The 20908-nt window shown below is 57.6% G+C and overlaps 1 protein-coding gene across 5 annotated transcripts in view; it reads right to left on the minus strand.

The window, feature by feature from the left end:
- LOC128933722 (ankyrin repeat and fibronectin type-III domain-containing protein 1-like) overlaps positions 1-20908 on the minus strand; it is a 194765-nt gene that overhangs the window by 30835 nt on the left and 143022 nt on the right. For 2 of the 5 annotated variants that reach the window (XM_054270778.1, XM_054270777.1), the window contains exon 5: positions 14105-14233. The exons of 1 other annotated variant lie outside the window; for it this stretch is intronic. In XM_054270778.1, coding sequence (XP_054126753.1) covers positions 14105-14233 — 129 coding nt within the window. Of the gene's footprint in view, positions 1-14104; positions 14234-20503; positions 20770-20908 lie in introns of those variants that run through there. 2 more of the 5 variants (XM_054270781.1, XM_054270782.1) reach the window with 2 other exon arrangements.

Below are 20908 nucleotides of genomic sequence, written 5' to 3' on the forward strand. Positions count from 1 at the left end.
AGGAGCGTTTCCTCAGCTTCTCCTCCCCTCACCTGGCACAGCCCAAGCTGGCCTGAGGTCTGCTGAGGGTGAGAGGCAGGTGATACCCACAGCCAGTGCCACACACGGGAAATGGGGACAGAAACAACCTTGTCTTGGTAACCTGCCTCTGAGTTCATTGGAAACGGCTCCTTCAGCCACCACCCCTGACCTGGACCTGCCTGGGCAATGAGGCATCCCTAGAGAAAGGGACAGGGGACACAGAGTGGCCAGAGTCCCTTTGCAAATGGGGACACCAGCAGCTGGCCCCTGAAAACCTCCTCAGGCATGCCCAGCTTTCCAATGGCTAACCATTTGACCAAATCCATGTTGACTTCCAGCAGGAATGCATCATCCCTGCCAAATTTCAAGTCTCTTTTTCAAAGAGTGGAGATACCAGAAGCCCTCAAACAAAGAGACAGCAGGGGGAAAAAAAAGATAAATTGGCAAAGCTACCATTTTTCCCCAACCTTCTGCTGAAAATTGGGAAAAATAGAGGGGAAAAAAAAAGGAGAAAGTTCAGCCTGACGCAGAAAAACATGGAATAATCCAGCCCAAACAGTTAAAGCCTGGCAAAGGTAAGAGAAACAAACTTCCACTGGGAAATGCTGTACAGCCCTTCCAAGGGTAAGCTGTGGTGCCCTCCTCATCCCTCCAGGCAGCTCGCAGGGATGGCTTCCCTGCAGCTCCAAAGAGCAAGGGTGGCAGGGGGCAAGAAGAGACAGCACCTCCAAGATCTCCCAAAGCCCTTGGGACATCCCTGCTCACACAGTGACACCAAGCAGGACCTTGGAGCCACACACGGCCAGCTTGGGCCCTCCACCACCAAGAGCTGGTGACCCCAGCACATGGTGGGTGCTGCTGCCTGCTTCCTCCCCCTCTTCATTCCCTGAGGGTGGGGATACCCCCATGCTCCTCAGACACCCAGCTCTCCCCACCATGCTCCTCACCCTGCGTTTCACGTGTGCTCAAGAGCTTTCCCAGGAGCAGGGTGCTCACAGATCTGTAGAACGCCACTGTGCCCTGCCACGTGCTGCCTTAGGATGCCACAGCTTGTCCCTGTGTTCACATGGGTGGCTCACACTGCAATCACACCTTCCCCTCACTGATCCAAACAACTCCTCAGCCCTGAGGGCCTCCCTGGCTCCACTGCCCCAATTTTTCTGTGGTCAGAACACAGACATGGGAGGGAACGAGAGTAATCTCCAGGCAAAGTGTGGGAGTGTCATGAGGAGGGGGATTTAACTCTCTCACAGACCATCTGGGTGCCCCTGAGCACACCACTAAAGCCCTGGTGCTGTGATGGGGTGCCCACCATCCCCTGGGACCGGGGGGAGCAAAGGTGGCAACAGCACAGTCCCAGTGTAACACGGGAACAGCTCCATCTGTCTGCTGCTGGTCCTGCCTGGGCACCAAGAACTACAGAATCCTGGAGTAGCCAGAGCTGGAAGGGACCCACAAAGGTCACAAGCCCAATCCCTGGCCCTGCACAGACCCCCCAACAATCCCACCCTGTGCAGGCATTGTCCAACACTCCTGGAGCTCTGGCAGCCCCGGGGCTGTGCCCATTTCCTGGGCAGCCTGGGCAGTGCCAGCACCCTCTGGGCAAAGAGCCTTTTTGAGAGATCCAGCCTGACATGCCCTGGCACAGCTGCTGCTGCTCCATGGGCCTGTCCCTGGTCACAGGGAGCAGAGACTGAAGCTGCCCCTGTGCTTCAGAAGGATGAGGTGATGACAAGGAAGGCAGCCTCGGGTCCCTGTGCAGTGCAGGATCCTGATCCTGACCTCCCCATTATCAGGAGAGAAAACGGCCAAAGAGACTTGGAGTTCATGTGGAGTTCACCCGAGCTGAGCTGTGCTCCACAAGCAAAACTTTCCTGCCTGCCACAGCCTTCCAGAGCCTTCCAGAGCTCATGACCGGGGCAGAGCAGGGCCAGGACTGCGCTGGGAGGATGGGATCGCTTGGCAGGATCCTCCTTCCACTTGCACAGGAATCAGGCAGGGTTCCACCGGGAGTTCCACCTCCTGCAGCTCCAGGAGTGTGCTCACGGCTGAGGCTCCTCAGGCCCCAGCTGGACAGCAGCAGTGCCCCAGGCACAGACAGGGAGAGCGGGGGCACTGACTAAATAACACAGCAGCTTACCTGTGTCCAGAAGCAGCCTCTTGCTGCCCAGGTTTGGCCTGGTGCTTTGCAGGATTTCAGGGCATAGGAAACCCTGCCCAGGTCCCCTGTGGGCACAGCAGGACTTGGCTCTGGAGCCCGGCTCGGGCAGGGAGGATGGAGCAGGAGGATGTGGCACAGGCAGGGACAAGCACATGGCAGAACCTGACAGCAAACCCTTCACCCAACTCAGTTCCCAAGGAGATCCAGGGGCAGAGCAGCCCCTCCCGGGACCACACCCCAGCCCAGCCTCAGGAGGTGCCTCTGCCCTTGGGGCTGGTCAGGGCATGGACAGCAGGGACTGATCCCCCAGCAGCCTCTGGTGGGGGACTGGTATCCCCTGACACAGGCCGGGCTTGCAGACTGCAGCACACAGGAGCAGTGAGCACCCTACAACTCCAGGGCCTGGCACACAGTGACATCTGTAAACCCAGAAGAATTTGGTGTAAGATTATACCTGCCTGGATCTCCCCATCTGCTCCTGTCACTGCCTCTGGCCACAGTCACTGCCTCCTCCTCCTCTCCAGTGACAGTGCTCAGCAATCAGAACACTGGGGATGAAATAAAGAGACTTTTTTTAGAATGTGCTCCCTGGGCAGAAGTTTCAGCCTCTCTGGACACCACTTCAGTACAGAAACCTTGACCTTGGTGCTCTTAGCTACAGTGCAGCACAAGCTGATGTAAAAGCCTACCAGGAAAACCTGACCTGCCAGCCTGGAGCTCAGAGCAAGCCCACAAGTCAGCCATGGGTCTGGGGCATGGCCAGCACGAGACCCCAAATGCCATGAGCCCTAGAACAGCAGCAGCTCCTTCACCAGCAGCTCCCATAGAATCAGAGGTTCCTGGAATTGTTTGGTTTGGAAAGGACCTGAAAGATCACCTTGTTCCAGTCCCTCTCCATGGGCAGGAATACCAAAGTGCCTGAAAAAGGAGAACAACATTGCCATGCACCCTTTAAAGAGTGAGAAGCTGGGGGACAAGGAGGCCAGCTCTTTTCCTCAGCTGCTCAGTGGCCAGGAGAAGCCACAGGTACCACAGGTACCACAGGTACTCCAGTCCTCTCTGCAGTGGGTGAAGCTCAGAAGTTCTGCTAAGTTCTGGATTCTGACTTTAAACGTGCAGTCTGGGGGTAGAGAGGAGAAGCAAGACCAGGAGGAGGTGAGTGACCATGGTGCCAGGTGATCCTGCAGCACCTGCCCTCTCAGGGGCCTCAGCAACCCCGCACTGGGAAACCTGCAGGGTTTGTGTGGAGACACAGCCCAACAAGCCAGAGTCCCCCCACGGTGACGGTGGCTCCTTTTGGGGTGGCAGACCAGAGCCCATCCTGACAACACCAAGAAGGGATGCTCCTCATGGTCCTCACAGCTCTGCTCACCTCAGCAGCTGTTCTGCAGCCATGCTTAACAAACCCTATGTAATGTCATATGTTCATTTTTCAAAGCTCATTAAATCCATTTTTTTTACTGCAAATCAAGAATGCAACACAAGAAAAATGAAGATTTGTTGGAGAGATTCCAGAGGAGGCCATGACAAAGCTCCAAGGGGTGAAGCCCCTCTGCCCTGGAGACAGACTGAGAAAGCTGGGAGTGCTCAGCCTGGAGAAGACTCCTGGGAGACCTCAGAGCCCCTTCAGTGGCTAAAGGGAGCCTGCAGAAGGCTGCAGAGGCAACTTTTGGAAGGGCAGGCAGTGATAGGACAAGAGGAAATGGCTTTAGGCTGAAGAAGGGCAAATTTACATTGGGTATTGGAAAGAATTTCTTCCCTGCAATGGAGGTGAGGCCCTGGCACAGGGTGCCCAGAGCAGCTGTGGCTGCCCCTGGATCCCTGGCAGTGCCCAAGGCCAGGTTGGACAGGGCCTGGAGCAGCCTGGGACAGTGGGAGGTGTCCCTGCCCACGGAAGAGGGTTGGAATGAGGTGATCATGAAGGTCCCTTCCAACCCAAACCATTCAATGATTCTATGCCTGAAAGCTAAGGAGAGCTCAGAGCTCTCCAGGGCAGGGGTAGGCCAAACAAAGCCCACTCCATGATTCTGTGACTGAATGAAACCATTAGCAAGAACCCTGCCCTGACCACTGGCACGAGATCTGTCCCCAGGTACTGCCTGATGAGCCCTGGCAGCCCTGTTGGGACACTTGGATGGAAACCAGACTCTGAACAGACCTGGAGGGGACTCAAGTGAAGCTCTGCACTATGGGCAGGGTGAAGACCACAGGCAAGTTCTCAGGGTAACACTGGCAGCTGCTGCCAAGTGTCCAGTTCCACCTTGGACAAAGCCAGGCATGATCCTTGCCTTTTCCTGGCCTGAAATCTATCAGATCTGCACTATCTGGCACTGCCTGCATGGAAAATTCTCCTCCACACTGCCCAACAGTTCCTTGTGGCAGAAGATCATCCCTGTCTGACCTTCCCTGTTACCAGAAAAATAAAGGCAACAAAGGTAAAATGAGACAGGGGGAGGAATGTCCCTGGGGAGGAAACTGCTGGGGTAGATGGATGAATAGTTTAATTTTCAGGAGAGAGGGGGGAAATGTGGAAGTCAGGAGTGGAAGGGAACATAACTTCCCTCTCTGACCTCCACCAGGCGTAAGGCTCAGCAGATGTGGAGGCCACTTGGGCTCACAACTTCCCCAAAAAGCATCCAGCCCACACAGGAAGGGTGGGTATGAGGGATGGGGAAGAGTTAGTGTGCAGTAAGACTCCATCACAGGTGGAAAGAGGTCCCAGCACACCCAAGGACATGGTCCTCCTTGTCCCAATGTCCTGGGCTGACTCCTCCCTCCCATTTGGCCTCCTCAGAGCACTGCCCATCCTGCCAGCATCCAAGCCAGTAGATCCAATATCAACCTGGCACTGTGAGATACTCTCCAGGAAGATAAACAGGAGGTGTCTGGAGCCCTGGCAGGCAGAATTGTCTCTGCCAGAGGAAACTCTCTAAGAGCATGAGAACCCTGCCCAACAGTGGCTGCCACTGCTCAAGGGACAAGGAAGGATTAAAATACTGGAACACCTTGGAAGTGCCAGCTGTCAGGACCATCTGGCTTTGTCCATGCTTCTGTGTTTCCTGACCCAATGTCTTCAGAAGCATCAGCAGCAGGACCAGTGATCCCTTCTGCTCCCAGGGACGGAGGGAGACTGGCATTCCAGAACTGGAGCGTGCTGCTGCCCTTGCTGGAGTTGCTCAAGACATGCAACTCCTCCACACTGCCCTTCCCCAAGTCCAAAGTGGCTCATGGAGAAGGAGGTTCATGGCTGGAGATCCAAACACCTGACCAGCAGTAGAAACCAGGACTATTATGGATATTCCCATTAAAAGAAGCATACTGAGATACTTCTGTGTGCTGGATAAGGGGTCTGGGAGAGCAACAACCTTCCAAATCCAGTGCACTGGCACCATTGGTAATGAATACGGGGGAATGACTTCACACCAGAAGGTTTATGCTGGATATTGGGCAGGAATTGCTCCCTGTGAGGGTGGGCAGGCCCTGGCACAGGGTGCCCAGAGCAGCTGTGGCTGCCCCTGCATCCCTGGCAGTGCCCAAGGCCAGGCTGGGCAGGGCTGGGAGCAGCCTGGGACAGTAGAAGGTGTCCCTGCCATGGCAGGGGTGGGATGGGATGAGCTTTAAGGTCTCTTCCAACCCAAACCATGCTGGGATTCCATGGGAATACCAGGTGGTATGGAAAGGCTTGACTAGTGCTGAGATTTAGATAGCCATGAGGTTTCCCTTTCCTACCGAGGATTGTGGCATCTCTGCAATTTCCCCAGAATATCCAAGGAGCTTGGGTTGCCTGCTGTGGAAATCCACTGGCACCTTTCAGGCAGAGGCACGTTCATGTAGAAGAACCAGTGGAGATCCTGCAGGATGAAGAGCATCCTCCACTCTTCTGCAGGGACCAAGGCACCCATCCTGCTTTGCAGATCCTGGCCATGGGAAATTGCAGAGGGATGATGACAATAAAAGAAAACAAATCAGGCAATTGGGCTATTTGAGAGAAATTAAAGTGTGCTGAGGGTAATGGCCTGAGAAATAATCTTATTGGAGGTATCAGCTACCAGCAGAGGGAAGCGGCCAGAGCACCAAATCAGCACAATATTTTATATTTGCCTTTTAAATGTTATTTGTTGCCTGTGCTCTCAGAGAGGAAGGGATCTGGCTGAGGGCTCTGGTCCCAGACAGGAAGAACCTGGACATCAGTCTTCCCTGAACATTCTCCTTCTGTTGCTTCCCCAGAGGACTCAATTTCTCCCACAGCAGTGACACGAGAAACAAATGGAGGAGAGCGTGCTGGACCTGCTGGAGCCTGCGGCAGCACAGAGAGGCTCCAGGCCCTGCTCTGCTCCCAACCTCTTCAGCCTCATCATAGCCACAAGCTGAGCTGCCTCTCCTGAGAAGAGGGGGAAAACTGGGCTCCCAGAGGCTTGTGGCACCAGGAAGGGAGGCACAAGATCTCTCTTTTCCCACCTGCACCATAGGTCAGGATGCTCCCAGCTCCCTGCTGGCAGCATGAGGCAGCAGGAGCGGGGCTGCAGGGACCTGGCTCCTCTGCCAAAGCTGCCTCGGGGCTAAGGAGTGGCTGCAGCGCCATGCCAGTCCCACCGGGACCACCAGCTGCCCTCCAGCCTCTGCCTGCCTGCAGGCAACTCAGAAAATGAGGATAAAAAGTGATCTTTCTCAAGTAAATTGTTCCTTTGCAATGCTTTCCTGAGGGTAATCTGACTTTCAGGGATGTTTGGAGGGCTCGCTCCTCCCCACCCCATCAGCCTGTCCCTCACAGTCACTGTTCAATCATTGTTCCTGGGGAAGGGTTGTGATCCCCTGCTCCCCAGTGCATCCCGAGGCACTGGCCATGCCATTCTCAGGCTGCCAGGGATACAACCAAGCTCTTGAACCACATTGTCCCACATACAGCTCAACACCAGGAACCCTGGGGCTCCCCAGCCGGCATCACCTCACTGCCAGAGAGGGGAGGGGAGGTAAGGATGACACAGCAGGACAGCCAGCAGAGCTCCTCACACACCTCACTGCCAGAGAGAGGAGGTGAGGATGGCACAGCAGGACAGCCAGCAGAGCTCCTCACACACCTCACTGCCAGAGGGGTGAGGGGAGGATGGCACAGCAGGACAGCCAGCAGAGCTCCTCACACACCTCACTGCCAGAGGGGTGAGGGGAGGATGGCACAGCAGGACAGCCAGCAGAGCCCCAGCACCTCGGGTGTCTCTGCAGACAGAGCCCTCCTTGTTCGCTGGGGCTGCAGCTTCTCTTGGCCACATCCATCGCCTCTGCACCAGCTTTGCAGGGCCCTGCTGATGGCAATGTCCATCTGTCCATCTGCCACACGGGGGAAGCTGTGGCTGCACCGAGCCCCAGGCGAGGGGCCCGGGCCCCCGGGAGCCCGGACAGCCCAGCAGAGCCCGGACAGCCCGGCACAGCCCGGCACAGCCCGGCACAGCCCGGCAGGGCCCGGACAGCCCGGCACAGCCCGGCACAGCCCGGCAGGGCCCGGACAGCCCGGCAGGGCCCGGACAGCCCGGACAGCCCGGCACAGCCCGGCAGGGCCCGGACAGCCCGGACAACCCGGCACAGCCCGGCAGGGCCCGGACAGCCCGGCAGGGCCCGGACAGCCCGGCACGGTGCGGCAGGGCCCGGACAGCCCGGCACAGCCCGGCAGAACCCGGACAGCCCGGCACGGTGCGGCAGCGCAGCTCCCACCCGGCTAATTCAATAAGTCACAGAGACCATGACTGCATAAGGCACAGAGGCTCCACAGCTATTAGGGGAATTGGGAGCGGGGGGAGGAGGAGCTGAAATGGAGAAGGGATGGAGACGGGGAGGGTGGAGAGGGGGAAGCTAAGACAAGCAGCAGAACAAAACATCCCATAAATCATGAGGAGCTGCTGAAATACCAGAACAAATGACCCCATAGCTTGGCCATTGTTCCCGAGCGAGGCCTTAAAGCGCTCCCAGTTGAGACAAAGCGCCTCGCGTTTCGTTTCAGCACCGCCGGCCGGACCTGGGCTGGGGCTGTGTGTCACCTCGGGCTGTGTGTCACCTCGGGGCTCTGTGTCACCTCGGGGTTCTGTGTCATCTCGGGCTGTGTGTGACCTTGGGGCTGTGTGTCACCTCGGGCTCTGTGTCACCTCAGGCTGTGTGTCACCTCAGGGCTCTGTGTCACCTCGGGGTTCTGTGTCATCTCGGGCTGTGTGTGACCTTGGGGCTGTGTGTCACCTCAGGGCTCTGTGTCACCTCGGGCTGTGTGTTCCCTCAGGGCTGTGTGTCTGTGTGTCACCTCAGGGCTCTGTGTCACCTCGGGCTGTGTGTTCCCTCAGGGCTGTGTGTCTGTGTGTCACCTCGGGGCTGTGTGTCACCTCGGGCTGTGTGTCTGTATGTCACCTCGGGCTGTGTGTCACCTCAGGCTGTGTGTCACCTCGGGGCTCTGTCACCTTGGGCTGTGTGTCACCTCGGGCTGTGTGTCACCATGGGCTGTGTGTCACCATGGGCTGTGTGTCACCTCGGGGCTCTGTCACCTTGTGCTGTGTGTCACCTCGGGGCTCTGTGTCACCTCAGAGCTGTGTGTCACCTCGAGGCTGGGCTAAGGGCTGTGTGTCACCTTGGGCTGTGTCACCTCAGGGCTCTGTGTCACCTCGGGGCTGTGTGTCCCCTCAGGATTGTGTGTCACCTCAGGGCTCTGTGTCACCTCGGGGCTGTGTGTCACCTTGGGGCTGTGTGTCACCTCGGGGCTCTGTGTCACCTCGGCCTGTGTGTCACCTCAGGGCTCTGTGTCACCTCATCCCTGGCTGGCACCCCGGGATGGGGTGTGATGCCCTCCAAGGCGGGCTCCCCACAGGAAGCGCTGCCAAGGCCGTGCCCGCAGCTCAGCCTGCCCAAAGCATCTCCCTGCTCCCACAGCTCCCAGGCTCTCTCATTCCTTCCCTTCCACTGCAGGGCTCAGGGCCTCATTTCCCTGGTTTTCCCTCACTCAGGCTAAGAGCTTCCTGGTCTGGGAAGAGAAAGAGCTCCAAGACTTCCCTGGAGTGAGACAGCTGGAGTAGGGCTGTGAAACCTGGAGGAGCTCTGAGCCCACCGTCTTCATGGTGCTGCTACTCTTTGCCTCTAAAAAATTGATGACAACTCACTTTGTGCTGGCTGCCTTGGCAAAGGGACAAATGTCACACAGAGTCCTGGGGACAGCTGTGGGAACACACCAGGCTCTCAGGGAGCTGTGCAACAGCAGCAGTCCCCTGCACTGGATCAGGAACAGTGGCATGGGACAGTTGGCAGCTCAGCACTTCCTCCAAGCCCTGCAGCTCCACCAGGACCATGGCACGTGGTGCCAGGAGGAAAAGATGCCATGGATGGGGACAGATCACCTGGCTGCTTGCCCACAGCAGTAACAGCACCAGTGCTGGAGGCAGTTCCACAGCAGGGATTCCATACCCAGCCATGCAGGAAGAACCTCCACACCAACAGAGACCACTCAGAGGGGAAATACTATACTTTGAATAACTTCCATGAAAACAGTTCCCTTAAAAAACTTCTTTACAACCAAACCCAAAACACAAGGCAGAGTGCAGCAGAGTCATGTGCCACCTCCACCAACCAGATGGTGCCAGCGAGGTTCCCATGCCTGGTGGCTCCAGCTCACTTGGCACCTTCCACCCGGGCCTGTGTGCTCTGCAGGGTGGCTGCTGGGCTGGCAGCTCCCTGAGCATCCCCACGAGGAGCCAAGGGTCAGGCAGGAACTGAGCTGCAGGCAGGGCTGAGCCTGTCACAGGAACTGAGACGCTGCTGCCAGCACAGGGTGGGCAGCCAAGGAGCACAATGAGATAAGGGCACGGGGGGAAGGAGGCAGGAATGCTGCATTTCTCCTGGCACCATGGGAATAGGCTATTCCAACCATGGATCACAGGGAGGCTGTCTGACAGGGAGAACGCCAGGAGCACAGAGAGGAAAAGCAGTGAGTAAGCAATGAAGAAGAAAACAGAGGGGAATCAGCGTGAACAGTGGTGAGTATGGGGGGAAAGCAAACCCAGGAACAAACAGAAGGAAAACCAGAGCTAGAGCTAAAAAGGAAAAGGAAGGGATTCTAAAAAGGATTTCAGAAGGACAAACCTGCAGGGCTGAAAGTCCCAATGAGCAACGGAGCTGAGAGGATGCAAGAGGGAACAGAGGCTCCCTCTGTGAGCTCTGCTCACACAAGGGCAAACCAGGGATCACAGCCCCTCCATTGGACTAAACCTCACTTAAGAGGGAAGATAAATGTGGGGCACATCTCAGGTAACAGGCACTGGAGGAGGCCTCTGCTCACTCTAAGTGGGGAGAACAGGGATTGCTGGAGTTTTGACATTGCTGTAGGAAATTGTGAGGACTCCATGGCAATCACCAGCTTTCATTTTCACCCCACCAGCAGAATGTGGTGGGCTTCAAGCCAAGAGTGCTTTAGTAGCCTTGTGCTATTTAGGCTTGGGAGCTAGATTAGGACCAGAGATCACAGAAAGCAGAGCTTTAATAAACAAAATCCCAAATACTTCCTTGCCTAAGTTACTTTTGCCTCATTTGGAGCAGAAGCTGCCTTGGTGACCCAGCGCACACCGTCCAGCAAAGAGGAGAAGGGAATCAGCAAACCTGGGCAAAACCTGACATGTGCAGCCCCCAGGTTTCTCCCAAAGACTGGGAAAGCTCCTCTCCAGCACCTCTGACAGCAGGACACCAGCACAGGGAGCCATGGGCTGAGGTGATCCAGCACATTCACAGGCCCGAACACTGGGGACTTTGTGGCACTGGCTTTAAAAAAAATACCCTAAAAAAGGCCTAATAATGAAGTATTTATTTCAGCAAACAACGTATGAATGAAAGAAGTGTTTTCTCAATACTTCACTTTTTCTCTGCCTTCTCTCCCTTCCCCCAGCAATTTTGTTTTTAATAAGTGGAACTAACAGGGCTTCGCTCGCTGCTGGCCGGGTTGGGAGCAGGGCCGGCTGCAGCACAGGGACACGTGCCATGGCAATAGAGCTGCCTTGTGCCACCAGTGTCCCCTGAGCCAGGGACATGGGCTCTGATGGACACACACACTGCCTTGGGAGCACCCTGGGCTGGGCAGCAGCAAAGAACATCCAGCCCCTCGCTTGTTGTGGCAGCAAGAACTGCAGCTCCTCCTGGCCTGGGGCTCCTGGCACTGGAGAAGGGCCACGAGGAGGTGAAGGATCTGTGTCCTGTCCTACCTGGCTGTGCTCAGAGCAGGAACACAGTGTTAGGCTCCTTCACTTCTACCTCAGCTCCATCCACCCCTACCTGAGCATCTGAATAACTGGGAACACTGGAAAACTGGCTCAGCTTGCCCCATGTGGGGATGGGTTGCACTGACAATGCCTTGGTGGGAATTTCAAGCAGGAAACTCTGATCCCTGTCCCAGACTGACACCCAGCTTTTCAAAGCAAAGAGCACAGATGATGTCATGCTTTTCTACCTCCTCCTTGGCAACAGGCAACAGCAGGTTGAGAAGCTGTCCTTTGCCTTCAAGCCTTGAGGTAAGGATGGGCAGGATTCTCAGAAGCTGCTGCTTTGGGAAAACATGGTCCATTGCTCTTCCATGCCACTGCTGCCCATGTGGGATGAGCTGAACCCATCACACACAGGGTGGGGGCTCACCTCTGTGCAGAGGCAGGTGAAAGGATGCAGTGGGAACCCTGGGCTGTAAATACAGACAGATTTCATGGGGGTAGGTATTTGCTCTGAAAGACAAGTTAGGCATCTGTAGATTTGCCAGGATATGAGCCAAGTTTCCCAGCCAGGGCACTGAAGAGCAGCCTCACGTGCAGCCCAGGATGGTCTGAGTGACTAACTGAGGGTGCTGATCCTGCTGTGATGAGCAGAGATCCCTGGTGGTGTACAGGGAACACAGAAAAGCTGTTTCACACCAAGGAAAAGGCCAGGTCACGGCTGCAGAGAAGGCTGGGACAATCTCTGAATGTCTTTCTGAGGCCCTGTGCACATGAGATGGATGGGAGCAGGCAGCAGGCAGGGTCCTCAGCCCCCTGCCACCCCTCACCACTGTGCCCCTCTGGGGTGGCCCCTCCTCTGTGCCCTGCCAGCCCTGAGCTCCAGCAGCCTGAGCCACCCATCCTGGCTGCCCTGCTGGTGTCTGATCCAGCCCAAGGTATCTCCAAGCCCTGGAGAAAACCCCAGCACAGGGTGGGAGTCCTGCCTGGCTGTGCCTGTGTCCTGCAGGATGGGGACATCAGGGCTGTGTCCCTCAGCCCCAGGAGGGCCCACAGCACCTCCAAGGCAAAGGCAAAGGCAGCCCCTCCTCAGGCACAGCTCCTTCCCAGGCTGAATTGCTCTAAAAGAGCATCGTCTGCCACTGCTGCGAGTCCTCGCTGCACAAGGTGCTGTGCCAAATGCAAGACAGATGGTTTCCCCCAGGAAAATGCTGTGGAGTGGGGGAAATGTACCACAAATATCCCCCAACAGGGCTAAACTGGGACCCGGGGGCTTCAAAGACACATTTAGAGAGGAAAGAGATTTGCTGGCTTCTCATGCTCCTTTGTTATGAATAAAGACAAACTCTGATGGTTTTTAATGAGCTCTCTGTTGTTTCCCTGTTTGCTACATTACAAATTCACATATTTGTCTCTTTGGGATATTGAGAGTAATTGCAGACCAGGTTTCCTCATGACATCCTCTTAGCAAAGGGAAGAAAGTTGTGTAAGTGGAGAGGAAAGCAGCCTGTTCCCAAATATCCTGAATTCTTTGGTTCATTAATATCTGGTGAGCTTTGATGCTCAAGGAACCTCAGATAAAGGAAGCCTTTGAGGAGGGTTCCACAGCCTCACACTGAAGTGCTAGAACACACAATAAATGCCAGAAAGATCTCCAAAAAAAGCAGGGAAATTGAAAACCAAATTCAACATTCTTGCAATTTCCAAGCACTTTTCTTTTTTCTTTTTTTTTTTCCTTTTTTTTTTTAAGTTTTACCCTCCTTTATCCATCTAAGGAAGCAGAAAGCAATGCAATTTCCAGCTCTTTTAAATATCCTTAGCAGGTCACCTCTAAGGCTGTGGGGAAGGGAAGGTTTGGGAAGGGAAGGTTTGGGAAGGGAAGGTTTGGGAAGGGAAGGGAAGGTTTGGGAAGGTTTGGGAAGGGAAGGGAAGGGAAGGTTTGGGAAGGTTTGGGAAGGTTTGGGAAGGTTTGGGAAGGTTTGGGAAGGTTTGGGAAGGTTTGGGAAGGGAAGGGAAGGTTTGGGAAGGTTTGGGAAGGTTTGGGAAGGTTTGGGAAGGTTTGGGAAGGGAAGGTTTGGGAAGGTTTGGGAAGGTTTGGGAAGGGAAGGTTTGGGAAGGTTTGGGAAGGTTTGGGAAGGTTTGGGAAGGGAAGGGAAGGTTTGGGAAGGTTTGGGAAGGTTTGGGAAGGTTTGGGAAGGGAAGGTTTGGGAAGGGAAGGGAAGGTTTGGGAAGGGAAGGTTTGGGAAGGGAAGGTTTGGGAAGGTTTGGGAAGGTTTGGGAAGGTTTGGGAAGGGAAGGTTTGGGAAGGTTTGGGAAGGTTTGGGAAGGTTTGGGAAGGGAAGGTTTGGGAAGGTTTGGGAAGGTTTGGGAAGGTTTGGGAAGGGAAGGGAAGGGAAGGGAAGGGAAGGAAAGGAAAGGAAAGGAAAGGAAAGGAAAGGAAAGGAAAGGAAAGGAAAGGGGCAGTGGTGGGTGTTGCCAGAGGCTCTGTACTCCTGTGCAGACACTCCCTTTACCCACACGAGCCCTGACAGACCCTCAGCTGGGGGTTGGCCCTCGTTTGATACCTTGGGGGGCTCTGTAGCAGGTGCAGGGGTTTGGGGGGTCGTTGTCCCATGGGACATCGCTCTGACCATGGCAGCAGTGGGACAAGGGGACAGGAGGTGACTGGAGAGGCAGAAGCTTTGTCCCAGCCCTGTCCTGCAGCTCTTACCATTCAATGCTCAGAGACCTGGGCCGGAAGGCAGACAGCTCGGCCGAGCCATACTCAGCTTTCCTTCTCTTCTCCTGCTTCTGCTTCACCGACAAGCGGTGGGCAAACCTAGCGAGGCTGCTCTCCGACCTGGGGAGGGGAGAGGAGAGGTGTTAATGGCCCTGCAGCCCTGGGCACACCGGGGCACAGCCAGGAGTGCTCAGTGCTGAAAGGAGGGGGCTCCCAGGGCGGGCACCAGCCCTGGGGGTGGCAGTGCAGGAGCAGCAGAGCAGCACGGTTGTATTGCTCAGCAGGCCAGGACCAGCACAGGCCCGTGTCAGCCAAAGTGGAGCTGCAGCCTGGCAGGCTGAGAGAGCCAGGCCCTGCTCCCTGTGCAGCCAAATCACCTCCCCAGGCTGTGCATTCCTCCCCAAGCTCCAACAGGTGACAGCCAGCACCAAGAAACAGCCAGGGACAGTCAGTGGAGAGAAGCAAAGCAACTGAATCAAAGGCCACACGCTCCTTCAGAGGAACCCTGGAGCCCCTGTGGCCTCCCAAGCACCAGAACAGCTTCCCTGAGCAGGGCTGACATGGAAATCAGCCCACATCGGAGAGGCTCTGGAGACAGAAACAGAAACGTGTGGGAGCAAATGGATTCAAGTGAAGGACCTGTCTGTGCTGACAAAGCCCCTTCCCCGCAGGTGGGCGGCACTGCCAGCCCCTGGCACCTGGGAAAGGCACATCCACAGGCTCTGGAACTGCTGCACATCCCAGCCCATGCCAGCCCTGTGCAGGAGAGCTGCTGGCCCAGGGCACACCTGCCCTGTGTCCAAGCCCATGGCACAGGGCTCACAGGCTGAGACAGGCTGGGGAGGCACCTGCCCCACAGAGACCCTCAGCCTCCTCTGGCACACGGAGCTCCCAGAGCCCCCCATGCCGAGGGTGGCACCCCCAGAGCCCCCGTGCCAAGGGTGGCACCCCCAGAGCCCCCCGTGACAAGGGTGGCACCCCCAGAGTCCCTGTGCCAAGGGTGGCACCCCCAGAGCCCCCTTGCTGAGGGTGGCACCCCCAGGGCACTCGTGCCGACGGTGGCACCCCCAGGGCACCCCCAGAGCCCCCGTGCCAAGGGTGGCACCCCCAGGGCCCCCATGCTGAGGGTGGCACCCCCAGAGCCCAGGCTGGGCACGGGGCACAGCCTGTCCCTGCTGCCAGCCCAGAGCAAGGCAGGACAAGCCCGGGGAGCCGGGACACCCAGACTTGGGTACGCGACCAGGCACGGGGCCGAGTGCCAGCCCTGCCACACACACGGACACAGGCACTGCCTCCCGTCCGTCAGTGTGCCAGCACAACCTGCACCCACCGCTCAGCCAGCCCGGGCTGGGCATGGAAGGGACAGGAGGGATTTGACAGAGGTGCCAGGGGATGAAGGACAGAGCTGGGGGGAACTTTGAACCTACACACATTGCTAAAGCCAAACCTCCTCTCCTCTCCTCCTCTCCTCTCCTCTCCTCTCCTCTCCTCTCCTCACAAAATTCCTCCAAAGAAAGAGAAAACGAGAAGCTGTTTCTCAGAACTGAGAGCTCCCTGCCTTTCCACACAGTAATTAGGCCAGCCCCGACCAGCTAACAGTTTTTTCTCTGATACATTTTAAACACAGACATCTTCAATTCATTAACTGGTTATTGATTTATTTTTCAGCTTATGAATTGCTGTTGCTGGGGATGGTGTGGAGACAGTTTTCTGGAGAGGGCTCTTGTCTCTCCAGTCCCTGCCAGCAAAGAGCTGTTCAGACCTTCCAGGGCAATTCTTTACATTCTTCAGAAAAAATCCTACTTTGATGTAAAGGATGAGGTTTGCCTTAAAAGAAACCCAACAAGAAACCCAAACCCTAACTTCCCCCACTCACAGCCGGAGGAAGAGGATGAAGAGGAGTGATCCTGGTGCCCACAGAGCAGAGCCTGGCAGCAGCCCCATCCCCACCACCTCATCCCCTTTCATCTGGTGTCAGAGCTCACTGGGATGGAGCAGATCCCATTTGGGGAGGGGTGAGAGCTGGGCACTGCCAGCCAAGGCTCTGCAGCAGCCCCAGGCATGGTGCGCACACCAGGACGAGCAGGGCTGGCCCAGCAATGGGGCTGGCAGTGGGAGCAGGGGCTGCTGGCTCCCTACAGCACCTCCTCAGTGGCATTTGGCTGCTCCTAACCCTCCCCACCTGCCAGAGGAGCTCCTGCCAGCCTGCAGGGCTGAGGGCTCCAGCCCCAGCTGAGAGAACACTGGGGGTGTTTATGTGGGGCCTGCCTGCAGAATCCTGCCCTGCCTGCTGTGCTGAGCCCACCTGCAGCACACTCCCTGCAGGATTCCAGCCACCCCTCCCACCCTGCAGGGAGAGGGGCTGGGAAGGCCTCGGTGCCCTGCCCAGATGCAGGAAGGCAGCAGCCCCTGCCACAAGTGCCTCTGTGGTGCTGCTGCATGGCCCTGGCAATGACCACCACGGGGACAATCACACACCCAGGGGCTTTACCTGGATCTATCCACCTGCCCAAGCACGGCAGGAGCAGCCACTGCATCCTTCAGATTGGATAAAACCAAAGAAGAGCTGGTGGGTGAAAACAGGGCCATGTGCCCCATGTCATCAGGGTTAAGGATGAAGGATGGTTAGTCCTGGGGGCAGGGTGGGCTGGTGGGGCTGGAGAGGCCACCAGGGTGCTCAGGAACATGAGGCCTTGCTGTGAGGCCCCAGTGATGGCATCAAGGGAAGGCACAGGGACACAGGCCATGGATGCTTTCCAGCCCAGGGCAGGGGGTGCCCAGACCTGCCTGAGGCAGGACAGACAAGCCAGTCCATGTGTGGGTCAGAAGCTGACCAAGAACCCTGGAGTGCTGACTGCATCCCCCAGACCTGCTGGCCACCACCTCCAGCTGCTACAAGCCAGGTACAGGAATGGCTGTGACAGCCCTGACAGCCCAACAGCTCCCCTGAGAGCTGTCAGCAACTCCCCCAGCCATGAACCAGCCTCCCTCACCTCCGCCAGACCCCAGAGCTCCAGCAGAAGCATCACTAATTAGAAGCCAGGAGCACATTACAGATCATCTGGCGATTGATACAGAGCTGCTTTACATAAACCCTGCTGCAGAAGGGAATGAATCATACCTGCTCTGCCAGGGCCCTGCTGGTGGGGCAGCTCCCAGCCCCTGTGCTGAGCTGCCCCCATCCCCTGGGGTCAGAGTGCTCCCAGGATGCTGTGCCCAGGGCTGGGATGCTGTGCCCAGGGCTGGGGGCTCCCAGGATGCTGTGCCCAGGGATGCTCCCAGGATGCTGTGCCCAGGGCTGGGATGTTCCCAGGATGCTGTGCCCAGGGCTGGGATGCTTCCAGGATGCTGTGCCCAGGGATGCTCCCAGGATGGTGTGCCCAGGGATGCTCCCAGGATGCTGTGCCCAGGGATGCTCCCAGGATGGTGTGCCCAGGGATGCTCCCAGGATGCTGTGCCCAGGGCTGGGATGCTCCCAGGATGGTGTGCCCAGGGCTGGGATGCTCCCGGGATGCTGTGCCCAGGGATGCTCCCAGGATGCTGTGCCCAGGGCTGGGATGCTCCCAGGATGGTGTGCCCAGGGCTGGGGGCTCCCAGGATGCTGTGCCCAGGGCTGGGGGCTCCCACAGCTCTGGTACTGTGCGGGGGCAGGGGGGATGAGCCCCCAGCACAGGGAGGGGGATGCTGTGAGACCACAGTGCCACTTCCCAAGTGCTTTCCAAACATTCACAGATGTCCCTGTCCCTTAAGAAGGATCAGCATTAGGGATGTTAAGGCAGAAGCAGGGAAACTGAGGCACGGAGAGGGCACACAGGTGAGACAGACTCCCTGTGGCTGTCAGCATCCTTCCCCTTGTGCTTATCTGATGGGCAAGATTTCGGTGCCTTACCCCATCAGGACCACACACTCAGCCCCACAAGGGCTGCCCTGGGGAACAGGCAGCCCCAGGTGCCACTGCCATCCTGAGCCAGCTGCATGGCAGCCACAGGATGGGGACAAGGGCAGCCCTGCCCCTGCACAGCACTGGCCAAGCTCCAGCCGGGCTCACCTGCCCAGCCTCCCTCAGAGGCAGCATCCCTGCAGCAGCTCAGCACTGGAGCAGCAGGGCTGGCACTCAGGGCTGGCACACTGGGCACAGCTGGCACCTGCCAAGGCAGTCCCCACACACCCAGGGGACACGTGGGAAAAGCCATCAATTGGAACATCAACTGCAGCACCGGGAAGAATTGTCTCCTGACAACCAGAGAAGGTTGTTCAGCTACTGCGCTGTATCATAAATCACACCTCTATGACTTTGCCATCTGTCAGCCAGATTACACGTGTTCAGAGTCCCATGTCAGCATTTAAGTCAGAACACGGCATCTTTTTCCAGAAATAATTATCAGTGCTGAAGGCTCTTGCAGCAATATCCGTCCTCAGCCCTTCTCTCCAAAGCTCTGGACAGCAGAGAGCTGGCGTTCCCAGAAGGGCAGGACAGTCACTGTGGCAAAGCAATGCACAGCCTGGTGTGACATTGCCCCCTAAGCCACTGCTTCAGGCACAGCGAGGGGCAGGGTCTGGCATGGCAAACTCCTTCCTGGCACCAGCCATGGCACCCAGCACCCTGAACAGAGCAGGCAGGGACAGGCAGAGGCAGAGGGACAGTGCTGTCCCCAGCCTGGGGTGTGCTGAGAGCCTGGGAGAGTCCCAGCAGGATGAGCAGAGTACCCAGAGCAGCACCTGCACGCCAGCCTGGCCACGGGGAAGGGTCCAGCTAAGCCCAGGGCACAGCTCCCAGTGTGTGACACAGCCCACATCCATCCCTTCACCCCACGGGTTTCCTGGGAGTCCGACCCCACAGGAGTGACTGCCAAAGCCCCCAGCCTGCCGAGGCACTGGGGAAGGCAGGCAGGGCACGGACATGGAGGGCTGGCAGCCTGTCCCCATCCTGCCTGCGCCTCCCGCAGCTCGCTGAGCCGGCCCCAGACACGGCACCCAGCGCACAAACCCCTCAGCTGCCCTGGGATGAGGACAAGGGGCTGAAGCAGAGTCCTCCGCCCCCTCGCTGGCCAGGCAGGCGGATGAGCAGTGACATTTCCCAAAGCTCAGTACAGAAATACAGGCACTGGATCCATCTTCCAGCTTCACCCGCCACACACAGGCGTGGATCCGGCCGGGGGTTCGCAGTCACCACCGCATTCCCCACACCACAGCTGGGAAGTGATGACAAGCACAATCCTGATCCCTGGGCTCTGCATCCCTCCCTCCCCTGTGGTGATCTGCTAAAGCCTTTTAGCAGTTTGCAGCCGCCGGGGTGAGCGTGTGCCCGCAGGAGCCCGGGTGCCTCAGCAGGCACCTGCAGCACTCTGCCACGGCCGGAGGGCACGGACACCAGGGGCCGTGCAGGCAGGGACGCCAGGGGCCAAGCAGGGACACCAGGGGCCGTGCAGGGACACCAGGGGCCGTGCAGGCAGAGACACCAGGGACCATGCAGGGCCATGCAGGCAGGGACACCAGGGGCCGTGCAGGCACAACTGCACCAAGCCACGGGTGAGGGACGGCCGAGGTCACGAGAGAGCTGGCCCCAGGCACAGGATGACCAGCACAGGGTGACCAGCACAGGATGACCAGCACCAGCAACACCTCTGCCCCACCAACACACCCAGCCAAAGCCCTCAGCACCACACGAGTACCAGCCATCCATCCCACAAGACAGCACATCCAGGCAGGAAAACCTCCCACTTGTTGCATGCACACTCATTAGCCCGAGACTCAGGAGCCAGCACGTGCCTGTGGCTCTGAACTAACCCAGATGTGGGCAGGCAGCTCCCAGCCTCTTCCACCAGCCCAGGCAACAGTCTCGGGACGAGCCACAGGCTGCCGGCAGCCCAGGCAAACAAGCAGCGTCTCAGCTGGTCCTCCCTCCCTGGGGAGCAGCCCCTGCACGAAGAGCTTTGAGCTGGGCTCACCCCCAGCAGATCCTGGCTGCAGCCGGGCTGGGGAGGGCAGCTGTGCCCGGGGTGAGCAGTGCTGGGGGCACACAGCCCTGCACTCCCTGGCTGCGGGGCTCGGCTGCTTCCAGCAGCTTATTTGCACAGGTACAGTCAGGATCAAATAGAAGGAAAAGAACCAAAGCTGGAAAGGTTCTTCCCAAGCAGGGAGCAGTCTTTTGGGAGAGAGAGGGTTTGGAAGCTCTCACGGCCACAAGCACACAGTCAGCGCTGGCTGCGCACAGCGCTCCGGCGAGCCCCGCTGCCGGTGGCACCCTTCCCACTGACCACGGTCCCGGGCACGAGAGTGCCTCCAAAGCAGCAGCCAGGGCCAGGAGCCAGTGAGCCATGCCCAGCTGTGCCCTGCAGGGACAGGGACAGCGACAGATGCCCGCGAGCCGCGCCAGCGATGCTCACTCACCTGCACAGCCTCTGCTCCCTTTGCTCTTGGCGCTTGGCTCACCCACTGCCAGAGCAGCAGCTCATCCCGGGGCGTCTCTTTGGGAGAGTCCCCGTCCCCTCTGTGCACACTCCCATCCTGAGCGGGGTCCCTGCTCCCATCTGCATCGCCTGACCTCCTCAGCTGCCACCTCCGCTTCCCTCACCCATCACCTCAGGTTTCTCGTTTGCTCTGTGCTTGGCTCTTTTTTCTTTTATTTTTTTTCCTCCCAATCTTGTTTCTATAGAAACGAGATTAGCAGAGGGGGAAATAAAACAGCCCCATGTGACTCAGATTCCGACACTGAAGAATCTCCTGGTTGTGCCTGCTGTGGCTTTACATAACCAGGAGCCTGTGTGGGCTCAGACAGGGGTACCAGGCTGGGAC

This window comes from Melozone crissalis, unplaced genomic scaffold (assembly GCF_028551555.1).
Source record: "Melozone crissalis strain CALT ecotype California unplaced genomic scaffold, PUWL_Pcris_2 ptg000012l_1, whole genome shotgun sequence".
NCBI classification, from domain to species: Eukaryota; Metazoa; Chordata; class Aves; order Passeriformes; family Passerellidae; genus Melozone; species Melozone crissalis.